Here is a 22,583-nt window from a genome sequence, read left to right as displayed (position 1 = left end):
ATTGCTGTCAATTTCTATTAAAAGGATGCCACTAAAAATGATGTGATACTCCTGTATTTGCATTTCCTTGATGGCGTACCATGATAGAACTTCACCTGCCTACCATCCATACACCCATTTTGTCGTGAAAACCGCACGTTCCCCCGTGTTTATTCGATATTTTGGTATAGGAGTTGTACACAAATCCCACAAAAAGTCCAAAGCGAGAGCAACAGGGAGGGAGGGAGTTTGTCAGAACGTATTTATCTGCGGAACGGTGATGACTCTTTTCCTCCGGCCGCTCGGCAAAATAAAGGCTTCCTGCCTTCTGAGTGGCTGACGATGATAGATGTCCAATCATGGGTCTCTTTTCATCCTTCCGAGGACAAATTATGAATTGGATCACTATCAGTGGCATTAAATGAGGCAAATACTAGATATAGATATAGATATAAATATATCATCTTTAGACTGCTACTTGGATTGGATCTGATTGGATAACTTTATTCATCCCGTATTCGGGAAATTTTGTTGTCACAGTAGCAAGGGGGTGAGGATGCAGAAATAGGAAAGGCATTTTAGACATAAATAGATAGGTAATAAGTGGGTTAATAAATAAATACATGAATAAATATATAAATAAATAAGCGTGTTATAGGGCCATGACCAGCGTATATATGTTTTTTTTCGTTCATTTAAATTGCGATATTGTTGATTAAAATTGCCTGAATTTGGCCATTTATTTTTTCAAGTACAAAACACGCAATCTAAAAATACAGTGAAAAAAACTGCACCGATACTACTATCGGTATTTATACAGCACTAAAATCATGTCGAGCAGCAACAAAAGCAACTAATGAGTTAAACAGGGTCTGACCATGCCACGCTAGCAATGACTTCACCGTCAAGTGACATACTTCGTACATAAATAAACACACATTTTGGCTTGACCCAAAAATGACATGCATTTTTTTTTCTATCTGCAGCTGAGTGTCAGAATCAAAACGCCAAAAACACATGTAAGATAGGACTCATGTTATATTTCTCTCCAACATAGCAGCGGTCTCAAACTTCCCGTCACCTTTAAACAGGTCACCCCGACCAATCACCCCGTTCAACTGGGTCACACGTTAACAGCCATCTTTTGGGGAGGGCCCCCAGCCGGACCACTGCTTCCCCCGGACTACCATGAGTGCACTCCAGTTTTTATAGTGAGTGCTTTCGAGGCAATGCAAAATCAAGGGCGATAGAAATGTAATAACAGGTTGAAGCGATCGCCATATGGAAAGAGATGTCGGTTCACGCCAGTGAACTTTATTCGGCCTTCGGAAGGAATGTGAAAAGTCACATTGTGCCCTATGATGACTAAAAAAGGTTGACCTCTGTCCCCGAACTGCCATTTTTTTTTTACACAAACAATTAAATCACATCTATTTGAAAACATACATCAATCTATAACTCGCTAGCAGATTTTTTTTAAAGTCCTGTTTGACACATAGTTGTATCAAAGTATCATCTCGGTATTTTCATCAAAAAGTCAATTCTCAGGAGACAGAAAGAGTCAAAGAAATAAGTTTAACACTTTATACGACACTCATTGGTGACCATGGATGTTGCTGGACATTGCAATTGTTTGAACATGCAAACTTTTGTTTTGCTTCCTGGCAGCCTTTCACATGCAGCAATCTTTATCATTCACAGACGAAAGCCCTTAGACTGGATTAAACGCTATTATATGAATACAATGTGGTCATAGTGAGTCAACTAACATACCTGTCAACCTCTGCCGATAACTGCCCTTATAAATGATTATGATTCCCCTTACAAACCCCCAAAAAACCTTACAAACACCGTACGTCGTACGGTGTTTGTAAGGTTTTTGGGGGGGTTTGTAAGGGGAATCATAATCATTTATAAGGGCAGTTATCGGCAGAGGTTGACAGGTATGAAAGGTGTTCCCAAACGCGGCGATTAAAGTCAGCGTGGTGTTGTGAGATCGCAAATACATCCCAAACACCCCCCAAAAAGAGGCAACGTCACTTATTTTTTTCCCAATATCGTTCAGCCCTGCTAAACTATCCCAAACATGTGTACTCTTCCTGAGGAGAACTGAAGGTGTTTATGACTGGAGCGCATATGGTGTCCATACAAGTGGACATGGCAGAGCTTTTGGATGTCACACTTGATCTCTTTCAGTATGATCTGAGGCTTAGGCCAGAATTCAGAACAGACATTTTGCACTCTGCTGTCATTCTCCGAGTTAATAGACCGCGGGAAAATGAAAGAGGAGACAATCATTTGCAAATGTGGAACTTTACAGATGGAAGAGAAGACTTTGAAAGGCCAAAACGGAGAAAACATTTGCGCATTTGATGAAAAGTGAAGTGGATGGATGCCCATTTCCAACGTGTTGAATAAAACATTCTCACACAATATATAATGACCGTATTTTTAAGGGGACGTCAAAATAACATTGCACCAATTTTTCAGTTAGGGATGTGACAATCGCATACTTTTTGAACGGAAAGGCGAGTTACCTAAAATGAGGATATGCCGATAACAGTGGAAATTTGCCTAATTGTAATAACAAGAAAAGCTATAAAAAGCATTCTCGAAAAATACTGACGCTGAACTCCACTTCTAGAGAAGAAAATTAATATTTTTAAATAAACAATGGACGAGAAAGACAAAGAAATTAGGCCTCACCCGGAGGCGGGTAAAAAGGTGGGGGTTTTAAGATATCAATTCTTTGACGGTTAAAAAGCAACACGATTATAAAGATGTCCAATGATGTTACCAAAACAATAAGTATGTTTAATCGTCTGCCACATTACCAAACACAAAGGAAGCAACAGTAAACACCGCTAGCAAAAAAAACAATATCCAAGCATTAAAGAAGACAGCATCATCCAAGAGTGACATTTTCCCCCAAAAGAAAATATTCCCTATTTAGTTTTTCTCCATGAAACATTCCCAAACTATAGCTACACAAAAACATGCAATGGCGACAATCCTAGTGCCCAAAAATTAGATTCCCATCAGCAAGATTCGCCCCCAAAAACTTGCCCAAGTGTCAACTTTGGAATCAGAAAAATGCACCTGCACTTGCACGATATAGACATTTTTTTTTAAAGTGACGCTATGCAAGGGAGCTTCTCCCGGCCGGCATTGTGGCGCTCGCCGTGCAACCATGGGGAGCCCTGGACGCTCTTTTATCTCATCCAGGGAGATAGGAAGTATGGACAGGAAATCTGTCGGGAGGGGGAGTCGAGGGTCCGTATGGGAAGTGCAGTGTAAACACTCTTGGTTTTTAATCATCCCGCCTCACGTTCAGAACTGGACACACTTTGATGTTCTCCCCCGGAGCCCCCTCCGCCCTCGCATCCCCAAAGGCCCGCCGCCGCCGCCGCCGCCGCCACGCAGCTGGTCCGAGAGAGCCCAAACACGCCCCTTTGCTCGCGCGAGCAAAGGGAGGCGCTCGATACCTTGCGGGAGACGAGGGGGGGCTTCAAAGAATGTGAAGTGGTGCAGAGTTAACTGGAAACTGTCCGGCGCGCTTTAATTACGGCTCCGAAATGGCCCCAAGGTCAACGCTATGATAGAGAAAGAGCCAAAAGGCTAGCGGAAGATTTACGAAATCGAAAGAATACAAATCCACATTGGTTAAAAACGATTGGGATGTTCGGACTCCAAATAAAATGAGATTTTTTTCGGCCTTTTCTTAAGGATGCAATGAGTACAAAGAACTGAAAGCGTAAAAAGAAGTTCAACCTTAACGGGGCACTCGTTAACGAACAATTATTGACTTTCAGAACCCAAAGGAATTGCTCGTCTCGCGCTGTCAATGGCACAGAAACATTAGCCAGTACTCCCAGTTAAAATGTACTGGACGTATAGGATTCTCATTGATGTGGGAGGAGTGCAAAAGTAGGAAATGAAGGGGAGAAAAAGTGTTATTGGGGGCTGTGACTGTTACATTTCTGTTTTTATTTGTAATCCTTTTTTAAAAATGAGTATTTCATTCATTTATAATTGTATTTTTCATGTGCAAAATAAGGATTTTGGCTCAAGAAAGCCATGTCCAACTTCAAAGCTGGGATTCTATAGGCTTTAAAATTACACTTTGGCTTTAAATACAATCATTTCTCATCCTCTTTGTGCTGTCTCAAATGCAAAGTAACAACTAATAAACTCATGAATAACTGGTTCCTTTTTGGCAAAATAACCGATGACTTTTGTAATCGTTCCCAATTAAAAAAATGGATTCATTAGATGATTTCTTCCGCGAGCCGCCTCCCTTAATTGGCCCAAATCCCATTGGAAGGTGAACTCTTAGTCCTCCTCTCAACAAAAGTCGGGAGGGATATCGTTGACACGCTTCTCAAGTTCAAAGCTATCCCAGACGCCTTTGCACTGGTACGGCCGCCATATAAGCCCCGGCCGGGGTCTGGAAAGAGGATAGAGTCGAAAATGCCTCTGTACTTTCTCCTAATAGAGTTGCCAGACTCTGGCCAAATGCTCCAATAAACATGTCCATTCAGGGGACAGGGCACACGTCCAGCGCAGCCACTGTTTAATAGACCGCGGGGAGACGTGAGCCAAAGCAAGGTCTTATGACTTCAATACGCAGAAAGGAAGAGGGAAGTTTGAGTCCGTGAAATTCACAGCATAGACAACACGGGTTGCCATTCGAAAAGCCAGCAAACAGGTTGCCATTCAAAAAGCCAGCGAACTAATGGTGCTCCCTTGAAATGAGTTCAAGCTTACGACTCCATTCTCTTGGACAAAGCAAATGAGTCAAGTGTATAAAAGTCTCCCTCCATCCTAAAATGTACAGTATGTGATTGTCCAAATGTTGTTTTTGTTTCTGACCAACAGAATTTGTTGTAAAGTTGATTTGGCACTATTGATGGAGAATATTTTTTGCAAATAATTCGTCGCTCCCTGTCAAAAGGAGTTGGACGTCCTGTCCCGTCAATGGCATTGCATGCGAGTGGACGTCCAATCCAGGGGGGGAAGGAGACCCGAACCGCTGCCAGCCCTCCAAGTCCAAAAAGATTGGACATTTTGTCGCCCTGAGAGGCACCAAAACGAGTTAATATGAATTGTCGTCTTTTTCCGACTATCCCGACATACTTTGCGAGTACTACACTGAAGAAAATCTATACTTTGACACACACAGGAATAAAAAAAATAAAAAATGGAGCATAATAGATTTCCACTTTAGTTTCTAAAAGCGAAAGTAAGCCAACATGAGCGAGGCATTATCAGGACAACTCAGCACAAGCGTGAGTCATGTTTCTTTCTTAGCGGGGACTCATCTCCTCCAGAGTAGGGCGAGAACATAAAGCAGCCTGCAACAGGCCCCCCGAATAGCGACCTGTCGGTACAAGCCTGAGCATCAAGCGGCGTCTCACGAAAACCAAGCCTGGCTCGCCCCGGACGGGACCGAGAAAGGGTTCGCTCCAGCCCTTTCCGTACCCACGTCCGCCCAGATTGGACACACAATCGACACATCGACGCGTTTCCCTTTCGCAGATCCGCGACGGCGGCGGCGTCGGCTTTTTACGAGAACTAATAAGGACTGGCGGAATTCCCGGAGTGCGTTTGATCTGAGCAACGAGAGACGAGAACTTGTTTTCACACAAAGGCGCATTGAGTTGTTAGCCGAGTGGCTTGTCAGCGTGCCTAATGGAGAGCTATCTCCGTGAAGAGGCCGTGGAAACGGTCATTACCGACGCTGGCCAAGCCTCAAACACCTGGCGAGCGAGGAAAGACAAGACCCTGCCGTGCCCATCTCTTGTCCCGTTTCTCAGGAGACGGTAAATACATTGACACAGTGGAGCTTTACGGCCAGGCAACCGTAATCCCATTCTGAATGCTAAATATGCATGCTGCATAGAAACATTTTTATGCCTTCGCTCGCAGGTGGTCGATGGATTCGCCATGATTTTTTTTTTACATTTATTGCTCATGATGGCTAGTAGGGGTTAGCACGTCCGCTTCACAGTTCTGAGATTGTGGGTTCAATGCCTGCTAAGTTCCGCCCTGCCCAAAAACTCATCCCAACATGACTGGGATATGTTCCAGCACCCCTGGATCAGAGGATAAGCAGCTCGGAACATGAATGAATGACTATTACCTTGTATTTGGGGGCTGACAGCACAAATAGGGGGACGGAAACCCACTTTTCAAACAGAAGGATGTGCCTGATCCAATCACAAATCATTTTCAGCTCGGAACATGAATGAATGAATGACCATTACCTTTAATTTGGGGGCTAACAGCACAAATAGGGGGACGGAAACTCACATTTCAGACAGAAAGACGTGCCTGATCCAATCACAGATCATTTTCAGAGGATCGGAATATGGTGAAAAACATTGGATTTTGAAGATGTATATAATAGTACTACAGAAAATCACAGTGTAGGCAGTAGGAGAATGTTATGCTAGCTGTCATGGGAAGCAAATAGTAAGATAATATAATGCAAGAGTGATCTTGTATGTATTAAAATATTTTACATTGAGATGTCTACTTTTTGGACAGTAGTACACGTCCAATCATGTGGCGTCCAATCGTTTATATTTGACTTTTCTCTGCCATTTGTTCAGGTGATCTCCTTACAAAAGTTGAGGGAATGAAAAAAAATCTGAAAAATAATTAGTCTAAGAAATACTTTGACCTATATTACAGTTCTTGGCTTAAATGTGTTATTTAATTTTTTTTCCGGCCACACCTTGGAAAAAGGTTTTATGCTGAAGAGTTGATGGGAAACATTTATTTAGACGCAATTATGACGCCAAGCGGAGACAGACATACTTTTACAAGGCACGGATATTTGGTTTGAGGTCAAAGGCGCCTTGAATAACATGTGTGTCATCACTATTGTAAAGGAATTTAGTTGTTCTGTCGTCATGTTGTGAATGGGAAGAAGGGGGAGCAGGTTGCGGGAGGGGAGGGGAAGGGAAGGGGGGATTCAAGGTCAGAGGACAGCAACAAGTGCACAAATTGGAAGTTTGTAAACAAAAGGTTGGGATCCCAAAACAAAACAATCCCAGTACTATAAACAAGTCCAACTTCACAGGCATTTGTTTTGATGTGGATTGGCATTTCAATTTGAAACTCAATACCTTTTTGTGACCTACTTTCCTCATCACCTCCACCACTGACTTTTTTTTCTAGAAAACTAAGGCATGACCTTAACATTGGCAGGTGGTCTAAATCTTTTTTTTTTTCCAACCGATTCAGTTTGCTGGACTTTTTAAGCTAACTCGGATCCTTTGTGATGACAGCCAAGTTCAGACCACCCAGACAGTGTGACGACACACTCAAAGCCACGTAATTCAGCACACCTACACACTCCATAGCAACAATCCAGCAATTACAAAGATAATGCAGCGTTATGATTGACAGTGACATTTATTATCATTAAGCATGTGGGGACTTTTCCACGTTCCTGATTATTTATCATTTTTTATGGCCATCAAAAACTTTGACATGACATTGCAAACATACTTTGTTCCCAGTAAATTGAATTCATTTAACTGGCTTCTGATTCCAATGGCAGGAATTATTTAATTTGTTCTTTATCTTGAACGGTATGAGGTGATCATAAATTTATATAGGTTTGCTGTCATAAAAGGGAAACCGCAGCCATCATGCGGTGGCAAGAACAATGAGTGACAACCCTAGTATATGTCATTAACTCTTTCAGAGCCATTGGCAATGATAGACGTCCAATAATGGAGCACGTTTCATCCTTTTGATGAGTTTGACATAAGGAGACGTCCAATCCATTTGAAGTGGGATGGTGACAGCATGGTTCCCTTCCAAACTGTCCCACTTCAAATGGATCAGACGTCTGTCTACTGGTCAGAAACCCATTTGCAGAAGGAAGGAATCCGCGCGATTGGACGTCTCTCGACGTCAATGGTGGTGAAACAAAAAAACAAAAAGCAGCTCCTATAATGTGCAGTGTAGAGAAGTATGGTAAATTGGTCTTACCTGCATGAGTTTCCCCTCGGCGGAGCCGGCGCTGTTCCCCACGAACACCCCCTCCAGCGTAAGGGGGATCCCCGCCGGCTCGGGTTTGAGCAGCGTCACCTTGATGAGCGCTCGCAGGGCCGGCCGCTCGGGTTCCGGGCCCGGCTGACCCAGCACGCCCAGCACCACCTGCAGGGCGGCCATGAGCAGCCACGGCCAGAGCCCGGCCAGGCGCCACGGGGGGACGCTCATGGCCTCGGCTGGAGCGGCGGAGCCCTGCCGCACATGGTGGCTGGATGGATGGCTGGATCGATGGATGGATGGATGGATGGACGGGTGGATGAATCGATGGTTAGATGGGTGGATGATGGACTTCAAGGCAGGCAGCAGTCAAACAAAACACTTTCCGGGAATCTCTCAACCTTTCGATCGTCCGCTCTGCTTCTCCTTCGAAGGACTTCTTCGGGGCCCGAGTCGGCAATCCCGACTACAAACAAACTCACACGCCAACGTCCCGATCCTCCCGAGAATTCACGCGTGCATCCGAGCGCATATTCCCATCCGGTAGCACTTGGTTCCTTGGGGTGGAAGAATCACTCGGCGTCGACTCGGAACACAGCCGCCGAATAAGTCCGTCCGGGAATAAATCACCGCACGTGCTCCGGTCCAGGCACTTGTCGAACGTCATTTAACGTCACTTCTCGAGCGTGGGGAGCGCCGATTTCCAACGGACGGTCATAATAATCGACAAAACACCTCCACAAAGAGTGCAGAGGGAGTTGACAAGCGGCGTTGCGAGATAGCGAGTCCCTAAGGGCGCCACATTTTTCAACCCGCACGCACTCACGCACGCACGCAAGCAAGCGAGCGAGCGAGCAAAAGCGATCGAGCGTGGCCGCGCACTCGCACACGCGCACACGCAATGCCACAGGCGGAAGAGACAAGATGAACTTCAAAGGCGAGCGTTTGGAGTCGCCCGAGCCGAGGCGGCCAGATCACAGCCGATCCCAACTGTTAAGTAACATGTTTACAACCTCCACGGTGAGAAGGTACTATTTCCCCGATCGGATTGAATTACGGCGGACACCGCTGGCGTAAACTCCCTCCGTTGGCTCCCTTGCTTCCTCCCTCCAAAGTTATTCCCAATCGGACTCCAGTTTTCAAAGGGGTTTTCTACCGAGCCGGATCCGTTCTTTCGAGGTGGGTCATCGGCGGCCTGGAACGCCACGGTGTGCGGAACACGAGCGCTCGAAACTCCATGTGATCCTCATGTGAAGTCGGGTCAACTTGAGAGAAGGCGTGCGCGCTTGACACACGCGCACTCTGGCACTCTCGCACACGCCACGCCACGCCGTCCGACTGATCTCCCCCTCCCGTGTCCGTGTGACGCTCCCCGCTGCGTACTCCGCAGGGGGATCTCATTTACTACAGCTGCGCTACCTGCTCACTTGTCCCGTTGCCTTCAGGGTCGTTACGAAAGCGGCCCCGGTTTATCGGCAGATCCGAAAGCCAGTGGATGGCATTTGATTTGCAGGCTGGAATCAGAGACGCTACTTTTGTACTCAATAAGTTCTCGAGAAGTCTGTCCACCAGAAGTGGAGCTCTAGAAAAACCTGAATCTTTTACGAGTTTACGTGAAGGCAACCGCACAGACTCGGAGGGCGTTTCGGGCTCCCCGCACCGAAGTGGCTGCACGTGAACACACGTGGCTCCCCCTTGTGGTAGCACTAGCAAAAACTCATGGACTGCCCATGTCAGCAGTAGATGTCCGATCCATTTCAACTGGGAAGGTTGGCACTGGGGATCATATATCTCTGCCATTGATAGCAATAGCTGGTCCAATTCCATTTGACTTGGTTAGTGGATGTGACGTCCATCCATGCCAGCCACCAGTTCGAAAGGATTGTACGTCTACTACTGACACTCAGTTCACAGCAGGTATAAAACCATTGGACGTCGATCATGGTCAAATTAAAAATCACCAAAACGTATAAACCATGTATAATACATAGACCAGTTTTGGTTCACAACATACAACATCATTTTATTGGGCTACTGGGCGTGTGTCGATTTGTAAACAGGCAGCTCATTTAATACCTAAATAAGGGTCCTTCACCCTCGCAAGCCTCGCGTATGATAATGACGCAATAAGCCTGAGCCCAAAGCTAAGTCAACAACATCTTTGCAGGTTCTGGCTTTTAAAAAAGAAACAACCATAACATAATGGCTCTGGAAACAGTTCCAAAGGATCTCCGCCATTTACGAGCATGTCTACTTTGCTCTTTAGTAAAGGTAATTTATCATTATTGTTACGAATAATAATGGGTACTGCTAGCTTGTAACAGTTTCCCGTTCGTGTAGTTGCTAAGCGCCCGTAAACGCATCTTAAGTGTAAATAACATCAGTTTCTCAGTATTAATTCACATCACAGCAAAGAAACTAATCAAAATGACTACTCTTGCAGACTATTGACCAGTTTGAATATGATGGCTGTGACAACTGTGAGTCCTTCCTTCAGATGAAGGGGAACAGAGAGATGGTTTACGAATGCACAAGTTCTTCATTTGATGGGTAAGCGCTAACATATATACTGTGGTATACTAACATATATACTACATGTATACTAGGGTGGAGACGAAATTAAATGCAACAATTTTGTTTATTCCCCCAGCGTAATAGCCCAGATGAGCCCGGAGGACAGTTGGGTAGCAAAATGGCAGAGAATAGGTGAGCATTACACACTAGACAATAGATCAATATAATATCCTGATTAAATCACGTCTAAAATGCTCCTTTTAGATGCTTTCTAATCTTTTTTCTCTTGCAGCCACATTCAAGCCAGGTGTATATGCGGTGTCCGTAACTGGCAGACTACCCCCAGGTCTGAAATTGTTGCTATTGTTTCTTTTTTGTGTTCTCTTTAGTCTTTCTAAAAACTTTTCTTTTTTTGCAGGTGTGGTGAGAGAACTGAAAAGTAGAGGAGTGGTCTACAAGTCCAGAGATACAGCAGTCAAGACCTAACTATTAAAATGTTGCTCCAATTTTATGGTTCTATTGCTAAGAAGCCATTCCAATGGACAAAGGAAGAAAAAACCTTTCATATGTTCTTACGTTACCAATCAAAAGCACATGGATTGTTGCAGTGGATTGGATGTATTCTTTGTTTTTTCCCTCTTTCATACAAAATAAATGCCAATTATTTTTAAATTTGGGCTTGCTTGCTTTAAGTGCAAACAGCATGAAGACTACAAGTAACAACAATTTCCACTAGTAGCCAACAAATTATTGTTTCACAAAATTTTGTAGTACAAAGACTCACCTGTGAGCGGCGACATGGTTCTGCAGAAAATACAACGAACAATAAAGTAGGAGTATTAAAAACAAATAGAAGTTAAACTTGCCTGGTAACTAACTATATTGTAGTGAATTGTGAGACAATGTACAAAAAAATCGACGAGCAGTCGCTCCTTTATGGCCAGAAGTAAAGTGAGCGTCAATTGACTTCACAGAGAAGTATAACTCTGAAAATTTACCACATGTACATTCAAATTTCAACTAAAAAAATTCAAATGGATTGGATATCTATGACCATCAATGAGTTAATAGACTCGCCCAATATTACCACGAACTGTAGAAATGTTCAAATATTTCGTGCTTTCAATTAAACACTAACTTTTTTTGCTTTTTGTTGAAAATAACTCTGTTCTTTTCATTATAACCTGATGAATTTAGGTCACTCAATTTAACACTCACATCGCTCACTTGAATTTCCAAAACGAATTTATTGACATATGGCAACAAAATGGAGTGGAGTGTTACCCTATCACATAAAAATAAAACATTTCATTATCTAGTCATTCTACTGAAGGGGAAAAGTTCTATATTCAAAGGAGTGGAATGACTACATGTAAATTAGGCCTCATTAACATGACTCTTAATGTTCATTAGCCCTTATCTGAAAAAGAAAGCAAAACTTAAATGCAGCCCGCTACAAAAGACGGGTTTGCCTTCAAAATGTAGACTTTACTTTAAATCCCTACACAAACTCAAGACTTGTCAAAGTGACTTTCCTATCTGGCGTTTCGAATAAAGGTCAGCGACACCTGTTTTCACCACACGTTGAGCTTAGCAAAAACAAAACCGAGAACTGATCTCCGTGCTGCAAGACTTCCTCAACCACAGGCCTTGTCAAACAGGAAGGCGGACGCCACTCTGCCAGGCGCAGCCGAGCGCCGCGTTCTTTTTCGAGCAGACCGCGGCCTACTTGCTACTCGCAACCGTCGCTTTTGCCCTTATTTGGATATGTCGGAACCGACGGCGACGCCAAGGTGCTGGTTTCGAGGGCAACTTCCACGATTTAAGATCAACGGTTTCATCATCAGAAATGGGAGAGAAAAAGGGAATATGGGGAGGTTGGGGTTATCATTTGTATAGCGGTGAGGGGGGTCACAAGGGTTGCGGGAGGTGCTGGAGCCTCCAAAATTAAAAAGATGACATGACATTGTGGCTCCCGTAGACCACAATTTGAACATTTTCTAGCGTGGTAGCATGGCCTTCATATAAATAATCTATATATAATATATATGTTCATAACTAAAGAAAAGAAAGTAATTGAATTGTTAGATATTTAGTAAGAAATATTTAGTATGAACTGAAATTGGTTTAAACTGGAATAACTGGTTCTGAACGCTCACGTCAATGCCATTGATGGTCAAGACGTCCAATTCCATTATGACAAACCTTCCCAAGACTTCAACGAGTGTCGGTAAAGGGTTAAAGAGAAGTTTGAATCGAATACGAAATGGCCTGCTTGAGTCAGCACGTGCAAGGGAGGGCGACGGGGGGAGGGGAGTTGGCTGCCGGGCCAGATAAGGTCTATCACCCCACGCAGTCAAGGCTCCTCAGGAAAGGCCTCGGTTTCACCCCACTGTCCAAGATCATGTCCACCCAATTGGAGCATCACCTTTGTATAAAACAGTAGCAAAAGTGTCCTCCCCCCCTTGTCTGCTATCTCGCCATCTTTTCCCTCATTTGTTTCCTCTTAAAAGCTGGCCAGTAGAAGAATGACATCTTATTCATCCTCTACACGGCATTCATTGAAGTCTTTTGCTTCCATTGACGGCAACGTACGTCAAAGTCATTTTGACTGGGAGGGGAATATGAACGTCGGCGTTCAAAAATGATCAATGATGCGTAAATACAAGGTTTTGGCTGGCAATCAATAAAATACTGTGACATTTTTAAAAACATAGACTATAGATTTTGTTATAATATAAAAAGGATAATGAAAATGTGCTCAAAATGAACTACGACTATCAAGTCTGCAATTAATTATCACGATATTTTTTTAATGACCTGAAACAGTCATTTAGTACTATAAAGGCTTGAAACAAATAATCCAATGTCATGACTTCAATCCAAGTGTAAATGTATTTTTCCCTAATATGCGGTCAAATGGAACTTGTGGTATTTATGGGACTATAAGGTGCAATGGATTTTAAGACGCATTAGTGCGTTATTCGTCATACCTGTTTTGTCTTTCTTATGCTTTTGATGAATGTGTGTGTGTCTTGAGGACTTTACTATAACAGCGTAATAAAATTTTATGCTAGTTCTTTAAGCACCAAATGAATTTATACATAAGGCGCATGAATAAAAGACTAAATGTACCTTAAAGTGTGGAAAGCTATTGAAGAGCTGGATCTGGAAAATAAACAGATTCGAAAATTAGGGGACAAATTAGATACGACAGTGAATGTTTAAATGCCTGAAAAAAATAACATGAACATGACATAAAACCTATCTAGCCAACATCTGTAGGCGGCAGAGTGTCAAGACGGAAGAGAAGATGGAGAGGCGCTGTGACTGTTAAACCTCTTCCTGTGGTTACATCACGTGGTCGCAGAGGGTTCAAAAGGAGACGACTTCTTCTTCTCCGTTCACTTCTTAAGTCGGGCGACGGCACCTGCGACGCCGGCGAAAGAAAAGAGAAAGAAAAATTCAAAATTCAGGTAACGTATGATGAGACAACTTTTTTCCCCCACAAATAGCGATAATGGATGATTTTTTTAAAACTTGGAATAAGCTCCAGAAGTAACAATTGCATTGGAAATAATTTTAAAATCTGAATTTTTCCTAGGTATGAGATGTTTAAGATGTTTTTTATTTTTTTTACAGATGATTTTTGTAATGTTACCAATTTTAGAAAATCAGACAACTGTAAACTAACTTTGTGAATATGAAAGAAAAGCTTACTCACGCGAGGCAAAATGGCTTCTTCACGATAGCGCTTCTTCCTGTAAGTAGCAGCCCTTTTTTTTCACTTGGAGACATGTTTTCTTTTTTTGTTGTTTAACTTGGGGAAAAAAAAACGTAAATTTTCATGATCAAGTCAACGAGTCAATACACTTTTCAAGGACAGATTTTTTTTTTTTTACTGAAATAGGGAAGTTCATCTTAAGAGGTTACATGTGTGGTGAACAGAGTCTCGGTGTGGGTGCGGGGTGGTGCGTTGTGGCGGTGTGTTCATGTGCAGGTGCAGAAGAAAGACAGAAGTTGACGACAGAGGAACGACAACGGACATACAGCGCAGTCATCCATAAAGTAGAAAGCACTACTAAATTCCTCACCACAGTGTAGTGTTTCCTACTTTATGGATGAGTGTACTGTTGGCTTCAGGGATTCAGCGGCCTCTCCCCGGAAGTCCGGAAAAAGAGGAAGCGCGGCTTTTGTCTCGCGAGGCTACACGTTACCCAGCGTGCTGTCCCCAAAAGTTCACGTGGATGACGTGTAGCGTAGAGCAAAGCTTGCAAAGTCTTGTCTTGCTATTTTTTTAGCTGGAGAGAGAACAAATACTGTTATTGCAGATATGAAATAAAGAATCAACGAGATGTTTTTGCTTCTATTCTTTCACACTTGCCAATAAAACCCATGTCGGTGCATTCGTGTGAAAATATACGTCCTTTATTTGGTGTAAAAAGACTCCTGTTTTAATTTATATTGCATTCCCCGCCTTTTTCGCGTCAACACTGCATGAACATGCAAAACCGTATGAACAAAAATATGTACAGGTGAGCTTCAAATAGGTATTAAAACATTTTTTCCAAGTCATATAAAACCAATTTTAAATAGAAATGCAGGAAAAAATCAATATGTATACATATATATATACACAACTCCTAGAGCTATCTTTACACTGCATTTCAGAAATCTACAAGTCCAAGAAAACAAATAAATAAGGCAGAATATGGGCTTAATATTGGTTTCATGCAATAAAAAAAACATCTTGTAAACACCATATTAAGACTAAACCACGTCTTCTGTAAGGCTAAATACTGTTAACTAGGTGTAAGTGGGTTTTATGTCGAGTGGAAGCAGTGCAGGAGAGATAATACGTGTGCATTCAAGGCCGAAAAAATATAATTAGACAGCAGAAAGAACTTGTTTTTTTTACAGAAACTCCTGTCCTCTAAAAAAAAGAACAATAAGTAATCCCTATGTCCCAACTAGTTAACAAATAAAGCGTCCAGATGATGACAACGATCCCAAAACTTTTGACCGTCTCGGCACCGTCGTGCACCTTCAAAGTGACGACCTAACTCGGTTAAGTGAAGAACTCTAGATGCGCTTGAAAAGATTCCACCCCTTTGCAGTAAAAGCACCTCAAGCATTTGGCATTTTCTTTTTTCTCCCCCCACTTTTTGATGGCGGCTTTAGCAGGGCCGCCCAACTACAACCAAAAAAAAAAAACCTGAGAAGTTACCCACAGGAAGAACTGCGTGTGCTGTTACGAGCTCACACATTTGCTTGCGCACCACACGGCACAACACAAAAGTACACACAGCATCCGCAAGCCTTTGAAAAATACACAATGGAACGCTAGTTCGCTCACGCAACATTGATGTTGACGACAAATGCCTTAAATACTATAACCCCATTTTTAAACTTCTGTCTTTTCTTTTTATCGCGGAAGATTTACATTTGAATATGAATGATTATTTCAATTACATTAAAAAAATAATAGAATTTTTATGTTTTGTTGCTTTTGTTCTTATGTGGATTTATGCGTTGCTATTTTCAATTGTCTTGCAAGGGTTACTCACGCACGGTTAGCGTGGGAGTCAATAGGCTCTCTATAGAGTGGCGATAGGGACAATATGAAGCCATTATGGTATTTAAAATTCCATTATTGTAGCAAGCAATGTTCCCTCTAATTTTTCGTTGGTCTGAGCAGAAAGTCAACCTCCCTGAGCGCACCGAGTACCAGTGTGAGCGACATCATCGGTACTCGGATGATTCGCCTAAAGACGTTTCGCCGACGGACGTTTGACAGACGGGCAGGTCGCCGAATGAACGTTCGGCGGAACGTCCATTCGGCGACCTGTCCGTCTGTCAAACGTCCGTCGGCGAAACGTCTTTAGGTGAATCATCCGGTCACGACATCATCATTGCTCGCTATGGGCACACCAGTATCACACCTGCCACAAGCAGGTGCATGTCAATGTTCCCTCTAATTTTTCATGTAAAACATGCTGTAAAACACGAAAAACATAAGTGGACAGAGCTACTGCCACTGGCTGCCGCTTAAACGGCGCCATCATGTGGAAAGGGGTAAAAAAAAAAAAAAAAAAAAAAAAAAAAAAAAAAAAAAAAAAAAAAAAAAAAATTCCGATTTTTTTTTTTTTTTACTGCGCGCCATATGATTGCTGCTGCGCAGAGAAGACGAGAGTAGTGCGCAATTGCGCACGCGCGCAGCTTAGAGGGAACAGTGGTAGCAAGTCAGCCCAAATTACTGCAGGCCAAAATGTGTGATGCAAAAAGAGGTCGATTTACGGCGATTGTGACATAAAATGGCGATGTAAATCATGTCGTACAGCACTGATTCAATTGATTTTGTCGCTTGTAGACGTCCTATTCCTTTGCCGTGGGAGGTCCGGCAGGGTGTGAACAAATGTTCGTTGGCTGCCACCCACCCTGTTCAAATGGATTGGACGTCTAGGAGTGACAAACTATTTTAAATTGACAGCCGAAAGATGTGATTATTATAGCTATTGTTCCCCACTTTTCTAGCAGTGTTCTAAGGCAATTAGCGTACAATTAGAAACAGTCATTGGCTCTGTGAGCCCCTAATGAGAAAAAGTGCTTGGATTTCAAAATAAAGAAAAAAGAGCATCAAGTTTGAGGTCCCGCCTTTCATTCTTTTTTGTTGGAGCCAAACCTTTTGAATAGTTTCTTGCCTTTGGAGAAGAAGCCTTTCTTCTTCTTGCTTTGTGCAGAGCAGGCACGCACTGAAGCCGGGTCTGGATTCAGGTCTGACGAGGTCTTCGCGGGCGGGTGCGCATCTGCTAGTGCTTCTGGATGCTCTGTTGGGTTGGGTTCGGGTTGCGGAAGCAAAGTGTCTGGGCTCGTTGACGGACCCGGATCGTCCAGCTCCGGATAAGAGCTTTCCTTTTCGAGCAAAGAGACAAATTAGTCAAGTTCTGTCCAATTAATTAGTGATTTTGCTTTTAATAACCCCACACATTTAAGACGTTGTTCATTTTATACTTAAATTAAGAAAAAGGGTTCTCAAGAACAACTGCTATTCTGAAATTAAGAAAATTTCTAGTAGATTTACATGGAAAACAAGGAAATTTGACGTAGGTGTAGTGTACATAACATGAACAAGAAGGGGGGGAACGGTGGGACGCTATTGCGGAATGCTGACAAGCTGCCTCCCCTGCAGGCAACACTTACAATCAAGTCTCAAAGTGCACAGTTCGTTTCTGCTTCTGTCATGCAGGAAATGGTGAAGCGGGGTGGAGAAAAAACAGCAACAGAGTTAAAAAGACAAAAATGAAGAGTTCCAAACAAACAAGCAAACATAAAATTAGAAGAGAAGAAATGAAACATGCTTGTTGGTAAAGCAGAAAAGGAGGCAAATGGCTACCTGTGATTCCTTTTTGTGTTCTGTTGCGGTTTGAACTGAGACAGGTTCAGCTGGGGGGTCTTCTGGGAAAGCCTGCAGGAAGTTGGAGGGGACTAAGCCTCGTTGTCCGTTCAATTCAGCCTAAAACACACCATCATTCTCATGGGACGACATTTAAACTGGATGGGAACGCTCATCTGCCGATTTCAATGAAAGTCCAATAAAGGGTTCAACTTTGGCCACATTGGATTGTGTTTAAAGTTCAAAAGTCACTTTAAATGTCATAATGCTTACGTAGAAGAAGCCGTCTTCATCCATGTCGCCAATGACGTGGATGATGTCTCCGGCACTGAAGGTCAACTCAGCCTATAAGGAAACATATCAAATGGTGAGCAATGGATTGGAATTGAATGGATTGCTTTAATGTCATTGGACGAGTTCAACGAAATGACTTCCAGGTACAGCGCGACCAGACACTTCTAACATCACGTACTACATTGGAGGGAAACAGGCCAGGCTGCGTTTCGGATACAGTATGAAAGTCTGACCTCAATATCGGTATTCGGGGAGCTCTCCCGTGGATCGTAGTCAAAGATGGCTACCATCCGCCGAGCTCTCGGGTCGGGGTTTGCTGCGTTTTCGGTGCCCGTTGGATCTACACGGCAAAAAAAGGGCAAAAATAAGTTTCAAAGATGATGACATTTTAGTGATTGTGAGTCCACTTCATACAACTGGATGCAAAAGGTTCAAATGACAGCAGTGAGTTAGTATTTTTGCGCTTAATCCCAGCAACACTGCAAGAAAACGGGGAGAAAATATTAATGTCATGAATAAATGAGGAAACCGGAATTAAGAACTTGATGCAACCTGCAATTAAAGTACAGTCTAGATGGCGAGAAAAAAGGTCAAACATGGAAAATGAGCACATGCAAGTGGAGCATTTGAATGGCCATGTAGGCATGCGGGGAAACAATTCAATGGAGGGTCAAAGGGCAAAGGGCAAATAACAAACCTGGACTGGAGGAGTGTATACTCTCCTCCCAGAGTGCTGTAGACTCTACTGGAAGACAAGCGAGGGGTAAAATGGCATACGTTTACAGAGGGGACAAAGTCGACATCTCACCTTAAAGGCTTAAAGCTGTATTGTGAATTTACTATCTGCTTATATTTGCGGACAGATAATGATCAGAGGGGATGATGAGTTTGATTGATTGGTGAGAAAATTGGAAAAACGTTTGCTAGGAGTAACACTGGCGTTAGAGTCATAGTATATTGACGGTGATTGACGAAACAGAGTTAGAGGGGAAAAAAAGAAGCTGTTTTTACATTGACCACATAGTCATTTTTTGCCTTTTAACCACTTGAAACAGCCAAACTAAGGAAACACACCATGTCTTACAGTTCGAGGAGGATTTAATCTTTTTATAAAAGCCACCAATGACGACAGACGTCCAATCCATTTTGACTCTGAGGGGCAAATGAACAAATTTGCCCCTCCATGTCAAAATGGATTGGACGTCAAATGCCGTCATTGGTGATGAAACTCGGACTGCCGTGATTAATCAACTATAAACAACTGCTTAGAAAATATTGGCCAGAATCAAAATAATCCAAATCCTCTAAGATTAATAGCAAATACTTATCTATTATTTTTTCTACCAAAAATAAATAAATAAAAAGGGTAAAACTTTAATGCTTCATTAAAATCAATTCATTTAACTTTTGAAAAGAGGAAAAATTGTCAATATTCTGTGTTTTTACAGATATACATTTAATTTTCGCCTTAGTTTGCATACTATTTTTATTTATGTTTAAAACCCAACTAGCTCTAATTTTTCACATTAATTGGTTTGTGAAAAAACGACACCGGGCTAAAAAAAAACAGCGATTGTTCCGATGGATGCGGTTTAATCAATCCCCCCTGGTCGCTTTGTGAGAAATGCTAAAATGAGGTGAAAGGACACACTTAAAGCAAAAGACACAAAAATAGAGGCAAACCAGAGAAGACCCAAAAAGGAAGGCAGTGGGAGGGAATCTGCAGCCAGACACACCTTTCTTGGATCGTCTCGGTTTCGGTGGTGGGACGGGGCGGCGTGGAAGCGGTGCGTGTGAAAGAGTGCCTTCATGGGATTTTAGAATAGAAAACCAAAATGTGTGACAACAACAACAACAACAACATCGACAACGGCGACGACGACGACAAAATCCGACCAAAAAGAAAGACGGGGGTAGAAAAGAGAGTCAACAGAGAGACAATGAAATGCCGTTAACAAAGTGGTGAGCGCAAGCGGAAGTGAAAAGGTTGAAATTGTAGACGTTTACTCTGAGATCTGCGCTGGGTAGGAAGCAGGAAACAGAAGCAAAGTGTCAGCTAGAATTTGCCAGACAAACACGTGACATGAAAACAGCCAGCGTCCAATCGGGCTCTTTAAAATGGAATTCAAATGAGTTTGTCACTAGGAGACGTCCGATCCTTGGCCAGCGGGACGTTGGACGATTAATGGAAGCCAATGAGTTAATAAGCAAAGCAGGCCTCGTGCAAAAACGGCGTCTGAAATGTGGACGAGGCTCTTACAGACCAATAAATGTTAGGCCTCTGTTGTATTTTTAGGATTGGTGAGGCTTTCATTAATTACCTTAATTCCCAGACAACAAGAGGTGACTATTGCAGTTCAGTATGGTTTATTAATAGGCGATTACAGCATATTGAACTGCGTCTTTTGGTCAAAATATCCCACGGAATAATGTGGCATGTGTTAGTGAAATTGGTGAGTTTGGTGGGAAGTTACAAGACATTTGTTGGGGGGTATTCCAGCTAAAGTGACGTACACGTAAGCGCAGGAAAAGCGACCGCAAGAGAGAGAGTCTGATTAAATTTATTGAAATGGGATTAATCAATATCAATGACTAAGTCACTCATGAATTAGATGAATATTTTTCATTGAACCCAGCCAGCCCTTCATTTTTCTATTGACTCTATCAATGATGATGCGTACTACTGTACTGTTCTTTAATTTTTAGGAGAGATATTTTCCTCACAGCATTCAGGTTAAATAGTCCGATTTGATGAATATCAAATAATAGTTCAAATCTACTGTAGCCTACTGACAATTCAATCTGCACTTTATTCTTTTGCTGAACTTGATATACTTTTTTGTCAGCACAAAATGGATGGAAATATGTAATTGTTCATGCAGGAGGCCTTATAGCAGGTTAAAGTTTGCGCATGTGCAGCCACACAATTTTGAACATGGTTTTCCTGACGTACTCCACATTTAGGTCCAAAGTAGCACATTTGAAGAAAAAGACAAATACAAAGATATGTTTACATACCTATCTTCTCGATGGACGCCGGTGTGGTTAAGAAGCCCTGCTGGAGGAGCTGCTTCTGGGTTTCTTCATCTTCAACCTGGATCTCCGACACCATGTTACAAGGCACATAGCCCGAACGACCACCAGATTCGCCTCTGTAGAAGCCATCGGAGTCTTTATCTCCGTAAACCTAAGCAGAGGACGCTTGTTGAATAATGCATGCTTGGCATTCCAAATACTATTGCATATTCATTTTTCATTGGCTGTTGCATGAACAGTGGACTTGAACAGAACCTTAACTGTAAACAGACGCCATCGAACTATGGCTCCTGAGCCACACTTGGCTCTTTTGGTCAAACTCATTGGCCGCCATTGACGGCGATAGAAGTCCCATCCTTTTGAAGTGGGGCGAGTTGGCGGCATCTATTTTATTTTCTCGCATATAAACCGCACCCGCGTATAAGCCGGACCCTTAAAATGGCCTTAAAAATCGTTGAATTCTACGATTTTTCTCATATAAGACGCCCCCTAATTCACAATTTTCACCTCCATATTCATTGTTTTAATAGGGAGTACAAATGTGTTTATTTGAAGAGAAAATCTTAAGAAAAAAAGTGTGTCCATAGCGGTCTAGTTTGTCATCCATAGGTAAAATGGCGGCGCCCTGAGCGAGCAATGGCAGGGACAAGTAAGTGAGTTTTTTCACGTTTTATGCAAGATACGATTTATTTTTCTTGAATTTCATTCATATATGTCAAAATAAATTTTGTCTATTGTTTATCTTTTCTCTATTTGGAAATAAATGCCCGTATCGGCCGCATTGTCTTGCATTATGGCGTTTCTTGTATGTCAAGTCTAATTTGTGCGCATATAAGCCGTACCCTTGAGTCAGCCATCAATATTTTGCGACAAATATGGCCTATATGCGAGAAAATACGTTACTTGTGGTCAACTCATCTAAAATAGTTTTCATTTGGGTTTCAGGAGCCAGATGACTGGAGGTTGAAGAACGTCTATCATCACCAATGGCACCGAAATCTTGAATGATTTGTGGGGCACATACCGTAATGATCTGTCCCTCTTGAAAAGGCAGTTCCTCTTCGGCAGCGTCCGGGTTGGGTGACATGGTGGCAGGGTCATAAGGGAAGAGGGCCACAAAGATGCGAAAATCAGCCTCTCTTTTTGTCTTTGGTGATTCCAAAGAACCTGTAAATATTTCCAGTACAAAACAAATAAAGACTCGGTCATCAAAATAGTCGGTATTTCAAAGCATACGTTAATTAAAAGGGAAAGACAACGTTTTTATCACGCGTAACCGAATGGAAAGAATCTTATGGAAGAAGAAAAAAATACCACAATGGACAAAAATGTACATAAAAGCCATTATTTCCAGGTAGTG

At 42.5% G+C, this 22,583-nt stretch overlaps 3 protein-coding genes and 1 long non-coding RNA gene across 14 annotated transcripts in view; 2 read left to right on the top strand and 2 right to left on the bottom strand.

Annotated features, from left to right (window-relative positions):
• rnf43 (ring finger protein 43) overlaps positions 1-8,849 on the bottom strand; it is a 56,879-nt gene extending 48,030 nt beyond the window's left edge. For both annotated transcript variants that reach the window (XR_013298096.1, XM_077592214.1), the window contains exon 1: positions 7,987-8,849. Coding sequence is in view for 1 of the 2 variants with exons in the window: in XM_077592214.1 (XP_077448340.1) it covers positions 7,987-8,217 (231 nt within the window). In the remaining variant the exon portion in view is untranslated. The remainder of the gene's footprint in view (positions 1-7,986) is intronic.
• A 1,211-nt stretch (positions 8,850-10,060) lies between these two features.
• supt4h1 (SPT4 homolog, DSIF elongation factor subunit) lies at positions 10,061-11,172 on the top strand. Its single transcript, XM_077592215.1, has 5 exons — positions 10,061-10,257; positions 10,430-10,536; positions 10,637-10,692; positions 10,793-10,846; positions 10,919-11,172. Exons 1-5 carry the CDS (start codon positions 10,189-10,191, stop codon positions 10,984-10,986), a joined length of 354 nt encoding a protein of 117 aa, XP_077448341.1. The 5' UTR covers positions 10,061-10,188; the 3' UTR covers positions 10,987-11,172.
• Positions 11,173-13,925: 2,753 nt separating this feature from the next.
• LOC144068038 (uncharacterized) lies at positions 13,926-14,855 on the top strand. Its single transcript, XR_013298098.1, has 2 exons — positions 13,926-14,263; positions 14,501-14,855. It is a non-coding gene; the product is annotated as an uncharacterized LOC144068038 (long non-coding RNA).
• Positions 14,856-16,741: 1,886 nt separating this feature from the next.
• Positions 16,742-22,583, bottom strand: part of tspoap1 (TSPO associated protein 1) — a 28,412-nt gene continuing 22,570 nt past the window's right edge. For 3 of the 10 annotated variants that reach the window (XM_077593131.1, XM_077593132.1, XM_077593137.1), the window contains 8 exons: positions 22,248-22,390; positions 21,206-21,374; positions 19,924-19,992; positions 18,885-18,932; positions 18,421-18,527; positions 18,167-18,238; positions 17,894-18,013; positions 16,742-17,412 (listed from right to left, as the gene is read on the bottom strand). In XM_077593131.1, coding sequence (XP_077449257.1) covers positions 17,158-17,412; positions 17,894-18,013; positions 18,167-18,238; positions 18,421-18,527; positions 18,885-18,932; positions 19,924-19,992; positions 21,206-21,374; positions 22,248-22,390 — 983 coding nt within the window. In that variant the 3' untranslated portion in view covers positions 16,742-17,157. The remainder of the gene's footprint in view (positions 17,413-17,893; positions 18,014-18,166; positions 18,239-18,420; positions 18,528-18,884; positions 18,933-19,923; positions 19,993-21,205; positions 21,375-22,247; positions 22,391-22,583) is intronic. The other 7 variants (XM_077593136.1, XM_077593139.1, XM_077593140.1 and 4 more) reach the window with 5 other exon arrangements.

Source organism: Stigmatopora argus, chromosome 22, assembly GCF_051989625.1.
Source record: "Stigmatopora argus isolate UIUO_Sarg chromosome 22, RoL_Sarg_1.0, whole genome shotgun sequence".
NCBI classification, from domain to species: domain Eukaryota; kingdom Metazoa; phylum Chordata; class Actinopteri; order Syngnathiformes; family Syngnathidae; genus Stigmatopora; species Stigmatopora argus.
Note: the sequence above shows the minus strand (reverse complement) of the source record. Positions and strands in the feature narration are given on the sequence as shown.